The following is a 12,570-nucleotide window of genomic DNA, read 5'->3' as shown; positions in this document are numbered from 1 at the left end:
GGCTAACCTCCGGCACTCCAGCTGTGGAAAAACGATGACTCCCACGATGTACATGTGCTTGGCTGTTATCAGGACTCCATAGAAATGAATGGAGCATGCTGGGAGTCGTAGTTTCACCACACTCGGAGTGCCGGAGGTTAGCCATCACTGTTCTATACGGTAATGAGGCAGAGGTCAGGACACATAAAGTAAGAATACACAGTAGCGGAACACCTTGGCAGGAACTAGATAACATAGGAACTTTATTGTTCAGGCACCCTCCCATAGGGAATGTGTCATATATACCCCAGGGAACTGCTGCAATAGGCTGGAAACAGATTAGCCCATGCATGCTATCACAGGCAAACAATCAGGAGGAAGGAAATGGGGGCAGTCGAGAGAGACCAGGACCATAGCACAATGGGATAGGTGAGTTTTTCGGTCAGCTGTAGAAAGGAGAGGAGAAATGCTAGTGGCCACGGACCTCTAACCTCGCTGTAAAACGATGTTTACTTAAAGGGAGTTTGTCACCTCTAAACTCAGTTTCATAGTAAAACACCACCATGTAGGGTAGGTGCCCGAAACATAACCATACCTTCCTTGTTAAAATTCATTCCATTAATCCTGAGAATGCTTCATTTTATTTTTATGCTAATAAGGTTTTCGGTGCCCCATGGACAGGGCCACTCTGTTTTACACCTGGCTTCCCCTCGGTCTTTGCTAGTTGCTCTCAAATCTCTGGGTTGCTGGACACTGTTACTGGCAGAACAAAGGTGCCCCAGACAAGAGCGGCCCCGTCCTGAAATGTTTATTTGTGTAAAAAGCATTTCTCAGGATTAGAGGAACAGATTTTCACAAGAAAAGTATGGTTATTTTTCAGAGCACCTACCCTACACGACGGCGCGCTTTTGGAGGCAACAGACTCCCTTTAATTGCAATTCCTCTTGTTCCATTTCAAATGTATAAGTGATCAATTGTTCCACAGCGACTTCGTAGTGATCCCGTCCATTCACATTTGGCCGTTCCTCAGAGGTGCATATAGTATCACGCACACACTTGCCCATTCTTTTATGGAAGGGAATTGACGTGTCCTCCCGTTGTGCGAGGAAAATGACCCATAGATAAATAGTGCTAGAAGACGACCAGGCTAACAATTGTGACACAGATTATCTGTATTGAAGCTATGGTTTGGGGATTCCATTGAAGTCAGTAATTGTTGATGGTGAGGAGGAGACCTGACATTTTGAAATAATTTGGTAAGGAAATAATGGATGATTACATAACATGACCAATCGGGTGAAACAATTGTTCCACCCTGTAAAGGAAGTACACTAATTGCCCAAGGACTTCTGTTCTGAATTCTGTCACAGGTCGTGGACCCAATGCGTTCGGGTTACTATGATGACCTGCGCAGCAAGTTCCAGATAGAAAATGCGATTTTAAAAATGGAATATGCAGAAGCAAATGTGATCATAATTTCACATAAGGTAATATGTCCAGTCATGTGATTGCAGTCTTAGAAAGAGAATGTATTATCTTTATCTAAAGCCTGTCATTCTCGTCTCAGGATCTCACGCGATTGTATCACCTAGACCACTTGTTATTGACCAGTCACATGTGTCTTTCGAATAATAAGCTTCGTAGTCTTCCCAGTGATTTCTCCATGTTACGATATATTGAGGTATGTGTCCAGGGATTTCTATTGAGGTGGGGCTATTCTACAGAATGTTTAGAAATACAAGTGTTTGAAGCTACAGCTTTAGATATACCTATGGCAGTAATTCTCAACCAGAGGGACCCTGACAGAAAATGCCCTAGAAGTGACATTTTGTACTAATGTATCTGCTGTATGTATGATTTTACCTACATAAGGGTTCACACACGTTTTATGCCTCCGTGTGACATATACATTAGAAAAAATGGAGACAAAAAAGCAGCACACCATGTTCTTGTATACGGTACTTCACAGTCCAGTAAAAAAAGTATGCTTTTTTTTTTTTTATACAGCGGAACTCTGCGGTGAATGGATGCCACTGTCTGTCTGAGGCATCCATTAAACGTATACCTTTTTGTATACGTTAATCGGATGAGAAAAACACGATGTGAACCCAACCTTAGAAGATCAATATTTTATACATCATGATATACACTCACCTAAAGAATTATTAGGAACACCTGTTCTATTTCTCATTAATGCAATTATCTAGTCAACCAATCACATGGCAGTTGCTTCAATGCATTTAGGGGGGTGGTCCTGGTCAAGACAATCTCCTGAACTCCAAACTGAATGTCAGAATGGGAAAGAAAGGTGATTTAAGCAATTTTGAGCATGGCATGGTTGTTGGTGCCAGACGGGCCGGTCTGAGTATTTCACAATCTGCTCAGTTACTGGGATTTTCATGCACAACCATTTCTAGGGTTTACAAAGAATGGTGTGAAAAGGTAAAAACATCCAGTATGCGGCAGTCCTGTGGGCAACAATGCCTTGTGGATGCTAGAGGTCAGAGGAGAATGGGCCGACTGATTCAAGCTGATAGAAGAGCAACGTTGACTGAAATAACCACTCGTTACAACCGAGGTATGCAGCAAAGCATTTGTGAAGCCACAACACGCACAACCTTGAGGTGAATGGGCTACAACAGCAGAAGACCCCACCGGGTACCACTCATCTCCACTACAAATAGGAAAAAGAGGCTACAATTTGCACGAGCTCACCAAAATTGGACTGTTGAAGACTGGAAAAATGGTTTCTTGAACATGACAATGAGTTCACTGTACTAAAATGGCCCCCACAGTCACCAGATCTCAACCCAATAGAGCATCTTTGGGATGTGGTGGAACGGGAGCTTCGTGCCCTGGATGTGCATCCCTCAAATCTCCATCAACTGCAAGATTCTATCCTATCAATATGGGCCAACATTTCTAAAGAATGCTATCAGCACCTTGTTGAATCAATGCCACGTAGAATTAAGGCAGTTCTGAAGGCAAAAGGGGGTCCAACACCGTATTAGTATGGTGTTCCTAATAATTCTTTAGGTGAGTGTACATCATATACCGGGAAAACACTTTAAAAGAGTTTTCCGAGATTTTTATACTGATATCTTTTGGATAGGTCATCAGTATCTGATTGGTGGGACCCCACCCATCAGCTGTTTTGAGAAGGCACCAAATACAGGATTGGCAGGGTTCCCAGGCGTCAACCCTCACCGATCAGATACTGATCCAGAGGAATAACCAATAGATTAAATTTAAAAAAAGGAAAAGCACACTAAACATCACCAAGACATATTCTGTGACATAGGAAACCTCATCAAAAGATTTTAGCTCTTTACACATTCACAGTTTAATAAGTTTAAAGTTTTAATTTATCTTCTCCCAAAGCTCTGTAGTGGAAAGAACATGAGGCTGACAGATTGGCTGAGTGAATTTTGTGTAATAAACTAACTAAAACATTAAAAGACTAATTCTAAATTCATATGTTATTGGGATTTTAGTTTTTTCCCCAGTGGTTTTAGGGCTATGTTGCATTTTTGTTTCCTTTGTTTTATTTTTTGCTGCTTACTTTGTGTCATCAGTCCAGTTCCAAAGTTTTTTCTCGCTTTTGCCACTGCCTCATGTTATTAATCATGGGACGTCAGTTTTGATTTTAATTCACAAGAGCCAGAATAACATCACTGACTTTTTTCAGTGGTTACTGCAATTTGAATTGATGTAATAAATGCAAAGATGAGTTATAATTTAAAGGGAACCTGTCACCGGGATTTTGTGTATAGAGCTGAGGACATGGGTTGCTAGATGGCCACTAGCACAACCACAATACCCAGTCCCCCAAAAAACTATTTGATACATATGCAAATTAACATAAAAGAGTCATATCTTACTTGTGTGACCAGAGAAGAGTCGTATTTTCAAGCTCTGACTCATCTCAGGTTAATTTGCATTTGTGTCAAATCGGTTTTTATACACAATAAAAGCACACAGAGCTATGGGGACTGGGTATTGCGGATGTGCTAGCGGCCATCTAGCAGCCCATTTCCTCAGCTCTATACCCAAAATCCCGGTGACAGGTTCCCTTTAAGTTTTTGAAGTTTTTGAAGTTTTCTCATGCTCCACGACCTTGCATCTTCGCCTAATTAATTTGCCTTCAGGATGCTCTTCTTGCATCATGTACTTTTCTCGCCCAGTTTCCTTGGGGGACACAGAAGACCTTGGGTATAGCTCATCTCCCTAGGAGGCGTGACACTAAGTGAAGACTGTTAAGCCCCTCCTCCCCAGCTATACCCTCAGCCTGGAGAGAGAGACTGCCAGTTTTTGCTTAGTGTCCAAGGAGGCAAGACACTCCCTGCTCTGCAGGGCTGGTTTCTCCTTGTTTAAATTTTAGATTTTTACTTTTTTCTTTTCTTTTTGTTCCAGATCATCAGGGACAACAGAGACGCACTAGACCTCTCTGTTTCTCCCGGGGTTGAGCTGCGCCAGTGCCGGTCACCCGCACGGCTGCCTCCCCCACAGAAGGCAAGGTGGATCAGGGCAGCCCAGCTCCCCTACATCCCGCCAGCGCAAGGGTCGCCCGCACGCCAAGTCCCCCTTCCAGCGTCCTGCCACTACGGTGCCAGTAGCTGAAGGGGCGACCCTGCTGGAACGGACCGAGGGTGAAGACGTCTATGGTGAGAGATTGGCTGCTCCAGCCCAACGTCCCCGTCCCCCCCCGGTCTCCTGCGTGCCTGACCCTATACTGGGCCTATGGACCCTTCTGTCCCTGCTAGACCTAGGCTGGCCCCTGGGCTGCCGCAGGGCGACATTCTGCTCCCTCTCTCCTGGCCTCCATAGGTCATTGGCACCCTTCTCCCTACAAGAAGAATGCCTGGGGAGCTGCAGAGGTCCGCAACTAGCTGCCCCTGACTGAGGGGTTATGCAGGCGTCCCACCCTCACAGGCACCCGGTCTCAGGGTCCCCCTCCCTCTTACCGGCTACTGCTTCAGGGCCAGAGCCTTGCTGCTCCTGACCCTCCTCTGCCCTCACGGGCACCGGCCCAAGGGCAAGGTGGTTGTGGCTGTTGGCCACATGGTGCGCTGTTATAAGCCAGGGCCCGCTCCATGGGTAAAATGGCTGCCGAGCGCAGGGTCCTCGCTTCTGGGCAGCGGGGTGGGCACCCGCGGCCTGCAATATGAGCGCTATGCTTCAACAGCCCCAGGCCGACCGTCGGAATATTCCGGTCGGCCGGGCACCGCAGGCTTTACGGCCGCGATCCCGGCGCTCTATCCGGGTCCCCGCCTCTTCCGGCCCGCGGGGTGGGCACCCGCGGCCGGCATGTGCATGCGCCGCTTCGTTCCCCGGCCGGTACTTGAATACTGTGCGGCCCCGGTCAGCCGGGCGCCGCTAATAATTTAGGCCCCGGCTTCACGGCCTACAATTACTAGGCCTCTGTTGGAGGGGGCTGGAACTTCTCCAGGCGGGAATTCTTCCCGCCGGGAGGTTCCCCCGCCCCCAGGGGATCGCAGCGCCGCCCTCCAGGCCGGATCCCTGTTAACCCTTTGGGTACAGGCCGGCTTCAGATGGCCTGTATGGGTGCCCCCAGGGGATCGCAGCGCCGCGGTACAGGCCGGCTTCAGATGGGCCTGTATGGCTGCCCCCAGGGGATCGCAGCGCCGCCCTCCTGGCCGGATCCCTGTTTAACCCTTTGGGTACAGGCCGGCTTCAGATGGGCCTGTATGGAACCCCCCAGTGCCCCTGTAGGTGGCTCCCCTTTTCTGTTATATATATATATATATATATATATATATATATATATAAAAAAAAAAAAAAAAAAGAATTTTTTTATATATATAACTTGTGGGCTGCGCAGGACGCTGCAGCCTCATGTCAGTACATGCCCCCCTTCCCTAGGCGGCATGTCGCACTCCCCGGCTGCGGCGCTGCCAGGGTCATTTTACCCTTCTAGCCCTCTCTCACGATACGGCGCTGGTCAAGTGCATGCGGCCTTTTCTGTAGGCAGCATTCGTCACCCTCTTTAGTTATGGTACTGCCATGTGCGGGACCCCCCTCCTGGGCGGGATACTGTACTCTCCCTGGCTACGGTTTGGCCTTGTGCATGATCCCCCTTTCATTGGCGGACTACTGCAGTTTCACCGGATACGGTGCTGGCCGTGTGCACGACCTCCTTCCATAGGCGGAACGCTACACTCTCACTAGATTCGTTGCGATCTGTGCATGACCCCTTTTTTCTTAGGCGGAATACTGCACTCTCACCAGATACGGTGCTGGCCATGTGCACGATCCCTTTCCATTGGTGGAACGCTGCACTCTCACTGGATTCGTTGCCGATCATGTGCGTGACCCCCTTCCATAGGCGGAATGCTGCACTCTCTGATTTCGCTGACGCCCATAGGCATGACTCCCTTCCGTGGACGGCATTTGGCACTCTCACTGAATTCACTGCCAGCCATGTGCATGACCACTTTCCATAGGTGGTATGATGCACTCTCATTGGATTTTCCCTGTGGCGGCATTCATACACTCCCTCGGTCGGTGATGTTCTCTCGCCGGTACGTTGTTGGCCATGTGCATGAACCCCATACATGGCGGGGTGCTTGCACTCTCACTGGATCCGCTGCCGGCCATATGCATGACCCCTCTTCCGTGGGCGGTGTACGCACTCTCACTGGATTCGCTGCCGGCCATGGGCACGCCTCCTTCAGGTGACATGCACACATTCTCACCGACTGATCGCACTCTCCCTGGATGCGATGCTGACCGTGTGCATGACCCCCCCCCCCCCTCTTTTCTGGGCGGCATACTACACTCTCACCGGATACGTTGCTGGCCTTGAGCATGGCCCTCTAACATGGGTGGAACGCTTGCGCTCCCATTGGATACCGTGCTGGCCTTGTGCGTGACCATCCCTCATTCCATGGGCGGAATTTTGCACGCTCACGAGATCCAAGGCTGTCCTTGTATGTGCCGTATTGGACTTGCACATGTTCCCCTTCATTGGGAGTAGTTACACTCTCACGAAGTTTCGGTGTTGGGTGAGTTGTTGCACACTCACTTAATGCTAGGATAGCCCTGTGCATGCCCCCCTTTCACTAGGTGGACCTCCTGCATTCCTGCTGGATACTGTGTGGCTATGTGCATGGCGCCCTTCGGGGCGAAGTATGGTATGCCCTACTTCTCTGACGTAGGTACGGCCTTGGGCATTCCCCCCTTTTTTTTTTTGGGGCGGGCTTTTGCACCCTTGCCGACTGCAGTTTGCCAGGTAGATACTGTGGCACTCTGGCTGGCCTTCGCTGAGTGATATTTTGGCAGTGAGTGGACGTTTTTGTGCGTTGTTGGGCCGTGTATACCTTCTCGTCCCGTAGGTGGGTTGGCCTTCTCACTGCTTACGGGGCTACTCGTACGTATCCCTCCTTTCCTCCTGCGACATATTTTTTTTCTCTTGGGAGACGGTGTTTGCAGCAAGCCTTGCACTATTCTCTAAAGAGATCATTCTGTCCACCTGTGTAAGCCTAAGGTGTTGTCCAACAAACAATAAATGAATGCCTTATAGATAAGTAGACGGCCTCTACCTGCTCGCTACTGCTCCGAGCTGGGCGGTGCTCATTCGTCTTCCCGCAGCATTGTTTCCCTGCGCTAGTGGTCACATAGTCGAGAGTGCTGTCTGCAGCGCCCTTTGCATTCTATGTTGGCTCTGGTGGGACTACGGTCCCCTCGCCTACTACTATTTCCTTCTACCAGGTTCGGGCCGCTCTTCTTGGGAAAGGTCACCCAACTTCTCTTGGGTGCTCGCTTACCCAGGTCCGGAGGACATCCACCTTGAGTTCTTCAGGATATTCGCCTTCTGCGAAGCGGTGAACGGGGCGTCTCAGTGTAGCGGGGTCCTGCTTTTGAGCTGTCCTATGGCTTCTCTATGCCCACTCCTCCTTTCTTTTGGAGGGTGTTATCCCGGCCTCTGTCTCGACTGCCTTTTCTCGCCGGTTCTGTTTGGCTCCCACTCGGTACGGATCTCTCCGATGTGGCTTCTGTTCCGGCCACGCTTCAGAGGATGTTCCTTCTCTGCCCTCCCCTCTGGGAAGAGCATGGTTGTTCAGGTGGATGGTTCTGGTGTCTTGTCCACACTGACTGTACTAGCTGTGTACCTATCTAACGGGTCTACCGCGTTCTGTCCTCCCGCTGGGTGCAGATTGCGTTTTTTCCATTCTAGGCAATGTTTCTGCTATGGATTTACCTTCTCGGTAACTTGGGAGGACTACCATTTAGTCCGTCTTCCTGTGGTGGCTACATCGGCTTGGGCTTTAGCCTGTCTTGTCCTGGCATCGGGCGGTTGCTGGGCGGACCCTTCGGTTCCTGTCCGTCTGCTCCCCCACTCCGGGTGGATACGGGACAACATTGTTCGGGGCCGACGGGACCAGTTCTACTGACCGTTCTGCCCGTGTTACTGATCATTGGGTTTTCGCCCGCTTGCCCAGGCGACTCTAGTGAGCTCGCTAGTGTTCGCTTCTAGCCGAGTTTTCGTCCAGGATCTGTGGTAGGACTTAGGACTTTACCTGGGGTTCTGTGGGAAGCTGGGCGTTCCCCCACTCTGCCTTTCTCTCTCCATGGTTCTGTCTTTCTCCAGCCCGGCCCTGGGGCTGGGACTCCGTTGCTTGAGGTATCAAGTGTCGTTCCTGTCCTTCCTCTTTCAGCGTTCCCCGACCCTCTGGGCCTGTCAGGAACTTCTTCCATGGAGCGGCTCTTGGGTTCCTTTGTACTGCCCTCCGTTACCGTCCTGGGAACCACATACTGGGCTCTTGGCGCTCCAATTTTTCCTTGGAGTCGTTACAGAAGTCCTCTGTACTCCTTCTGTCCTGTACGGTTGGGTTTCTGTAGCCATCGTGTCTCTGACTGGTGCCTGAGTGGCGGCCCTTCTTGTTCCGAGCCTTCTGTCTTCCCCCAGGACAGGGCTGTTCTCCATTCCGTCTCTTCCTTCCTTCTGAAGGTGATGTTTGTCCTTCATTTCATTGAGGCAGTCGTCCTCCCCTTCCCACCCCCGGGAACGGACACTTCACCGATTTGGACGTTTGTTTGGGCCTTGCAGTTTTTTACTTGGAGATCTCCGACTCTTGTCGACGTTCGGTCTCTTGTGTTCCCAGGAGGTCCGCGCAAGGGTTGAGGGCCTCCAGGGTGGCTTTCCTCCGCTTTCTCAGTGTGGCTCTTGCTGTGGTTGTCGCACCAAGGGCAGGGTTCTGCTTTTGGTGTCACCATTCATTTTGCCAGAGCTGTCGGTTTTTCCTGGGCCGGAGGCATTAGGCTTCGGCCATGCATTTGTAAGGTGGTCACTGGTCTTCCTTGCACACCTTACCGAGTTCTACAGGGTGCATACTCGGCCTTCGGCGTATGCTGCCTTGGGCCGCCTGGTCTGCAGGCGGCGGGTTTTTTGTTGCCTTCGGGTGCTTCGCCTTGGTGCTGTGGTCCCTCCCCCTTTGGACTGCTTTTGAACGTCCCAAGGTCTTCTGTGTCCCCCAAGGAAACTGGGCGAGAAAACGAGATTTTTGTATAACTTACCAGTAAAATCTCTTTCTCGCTCTTTCCTTGGGGGACACAGCACCCACCCATTCTTTGTTCTTCTCTGACTGTTTCCGAGTTTGTTTTACCCTTTGGGTAGTTGGCTTGTTGGTTCCACTTTTTGGACTTTGCCTTTTCTCACTACTTGGACACGCAACTGGCAGTCTCTCTCTCCAGGCTGAGGGTATAGCTGGGGAGGAGGGGCTTAACAGTCTTCACTTAGTGTCACGCCTCCTAGGGAGATGAGCTATACCCAAGGTCTTCTGTGTCCCCCAAGGAAAGAGCGAGAAAGAGATTTTACTGGTAAGTTATACAAAAATCTCGTTATCCAGCAGCCACCTAAGTGGTAAATTGTTCTCAGGTTGTCATTTGCCAAGTGACACAATTACAGTGATTTAGTTTGAGCACGTATTGACGTGTGACATCTATACAGATAGTCTGCAGTATGGAAGCGCATGCTCCTAAGGTCACCAACAAATCCATCCATTCATTGCAGTCCTCGAGCTCTCCACCCAATGAACAAATTACACAAACATAACCACCCTATGTAATTTACATTGCACTGTGTGAAAACAATCCACACTTAACTGTTGAATTATTGTCGATTTTAAGTATTTTGTTTGCAGTGGTTATCATTCCTCCTTACATTTTTCTCAAGGTGCTGGAAGTAGACAATAATGAGATTTCACATCTAGAAGGAGTGTGGAATTTACCAAGGCTTGAAGAGTTGTCTTTGCAGTTTAATAGTATCCTTTTAAGTCAATTGTTCATTTTCAGTTCAAAGATTCCTCTCCTGCAAAGGCAAATGTGTTTTTAACACCGCAAATAATAATTGTCCACTTTCCCTGTAACTGTCATCTTGGGAGGGGGAGACAACTAATATCCTGCTACATGGTGTCTACCTACTTGTGTGTTGTAAAAGAAAAAGGCAATGCCTGGTGAAATGACTTGTTACTGTCATTTGCATACAGTATATTAAAAACCGTTCCTAGGTATCTTAAATGCCTATGAAGAAACTCTTCACCAGTTTCGCATTATTCAGAACTTAATCATAGAGGTCCTTCAGGTTCTCTAATGCAAGCACAGGGCTTTGTGCACAACGCCTGAAGGACTGAGGTGAAACTCGTCAATAGAATTAGCCAAGAAGAATGGCAGGAAAGCAGGAAGCCATAATTCTGACGGCATATTTGACATATGAATACCTGGGGTTCTGAGGTGGCAGCTAGGTCTGCTTCCATCTCTTAGATTGAATTAGTAAAAAAAAGATAATATCAGGGAAAATAAAGATCAGGCAAGTTGAATTTGAACATCCAATGCTTTTATACTGGCAGAAGATAAGATGCTGCAGAAATGTCTTGCAGCAGCTTCCTCCCCTCTCGCCACTAAGAACACATGTATGTTTGGCCAAACCAATCATGCATGTGATAGTTGGAAGGAATAGGAATAATGATTACAGATTTATTTAAGGGATTGTCCAGGATTAGAAATACATGTCTGCTTTCTTCCAAAACCAGCACCACCCCTGTCCACAAGATGTGTGCGGTATTGCAGGTCAGTCCCTTTGACTCCAATGGAGCTAAACTGCAATACCAAATACAGTCTGTGGATAGGGGTGGTGCTGTGTTTGGAAGAAAGCAGCCATGTTTGACTCCTTTAACCACTGTATGGCCTTAAGCATAGCACCTTCTACAGATCTTAAGCATAGTACCTTCTATGGGACCCTACTGTGTTGTGGCAGATATAAGTATTAGCATGCATTAAAAAAATGTACTGTACATTTCTCTGTGTAATTGTCAAAACGTAATCTTTCTTTTCCTTAAACATGTCTTAGAAATTGAGAATGTTCTGAACCTCCAAGCTCTTTGTAGCTGCCCTCGACTCTCTGTCCTACGTTTACAAGAAAACCCCATATGTGAAACTGAAGATGCCGAAGACAAGCTCAGAGCTCTTCTACCGCATGTGTCCCTTATTGAGATGTGACATATTTATTATGGCCGTTATTATTGTCACATTATAAATAAAGAATTTCCGTTCTATCTTTGGCTTGTGTTCAATATTCTTTTTAAAGTAATGGGATCTTTTCATTTCAGAGATATTTTTATACTGCCAAAAAAAAAATGGAATTTAGAAAAATCCCGTCTCCTGCTCATATAGTAGAATGTTCTTCCCGACAAGCATGTACCATTAATATATACACTGATGCATACATTTCCTTGGCCATGTCTACCACACAGGCTTTCCAGGCCTAGACCACCTTGGAGTTGTATATTAATTATATTTGTGGTGTGGTTTTAGTATCTGAATGTCGTTTAGGATAAAGGTATATTGGTGACATGGTTACCACCTGGGGTGTGTTTATATATATATATATATATATATATATATATATATATATATATATATATATATATAATATATTTCCAAGGAAGTCCTTTACCATAAATAAGCATCCTGTATGTCTTGAAAATTGAATCATAAAACTAGAATGCACCCATCTCTGCATTCTAATATCATGGTCAATGTTCTTCTGTTCAGAAGGTATCCACCCTTTCCTCTAGCTGACTATGTGGAATAATGAGGTAGCAAGGCCGGTTTTTTTCCTGTTGGTTATGCAATTTTTTTTAATTTTTTTTTTCTTTGTAGATTTTAGCTGACTCTCGAGGCATCACAGAATTCTCGTTCTTCTGCACCTATATGGGAGTGGATCTTTTGCAGTGGTGGCATACTTCCAGAAATTTTGAGGGAAGGTTTCTGGCTAATGTTTATTGGGAGTTGCCGAGACTAGCTATAACCCATCATTATAAAGTAATTAAGCTGTCCGTGTACTTCACCTAAGAATGAGGAGGGTGGTGTGCATGCTCACTACCGCACTTGTTCCACCTGTTTAGAACTTGGAACTAACACACCCAAGGGGAAACTTCCTTGTGAATCAGCACTTACTAACAAGTCCCTGGGTACACGTACAGCAAGCAATAGGTTGAGGAGCTTTATATACATGCACGTATGTAGATATTCAAATGGTATTCAGGCCGTAGTCTCTTATTATTTGACCTT

The 12,570-nt window shown here is 47.6% G+C and overlaps 1 protein-coding gene across 6 annotated transcripts in view; it reads left to right on the top strand.

Moving 5' to 3' along the window:
- The window catches only part of RABGGTA (Rab geranylgeranyltransferase subunit alpha), a 73,990-nt gene extending 62,438 nt beyond the window's left edge, over nt 1-11,552 (top strand). For all 6 annotated transcript variants that reach the window (XM_040416934.1, XM_040416932.1, XM_040416935.1 and 3 more), the window contains exons 14-17: nt 1,350-1,466; nt 1,547-1,660; nt 10,175-10,262; nt 11,348-11,552. In XM_040416934.1, coding sequence (XP_040272868.1) covers nt 1,350-1,466; nt 1,547-1,660; nt 10,175-10,262; nt 11,348-11,496 — 468 coding nt within the window. In that variant the 3' untranslated portion in view covers nt 11,497-11,552. The remainder of the gene's footprint in view (nt 1-1,349; nt 1,467-1,546; nt 1,661-10,174; nt 10,263-11,347) is intronic.
- The last annotated feature ends 1,018 nt before the right edge of the window (nt 11,553-12,570 follow it).

The sequence above is a fragment of the Bufo bufo genome, chromosome 2 (assembly GCF_905171765.1).
Source record: "Bufo bufo chromosome 2, aBufBuf1.1, whole genome shotgun sequence".
NCBI classification, from domain to species: Eukaryota; Metazoa; Chordata; class Amphibia; order Anura; family Bufonidae; genus Bufo; species Bufo bufo.
The sequence above is the reverse complement of the archived record's forward strand: the minus strand, read 5'-3'. Positions and strand labels throughout refer to the sequence as shown.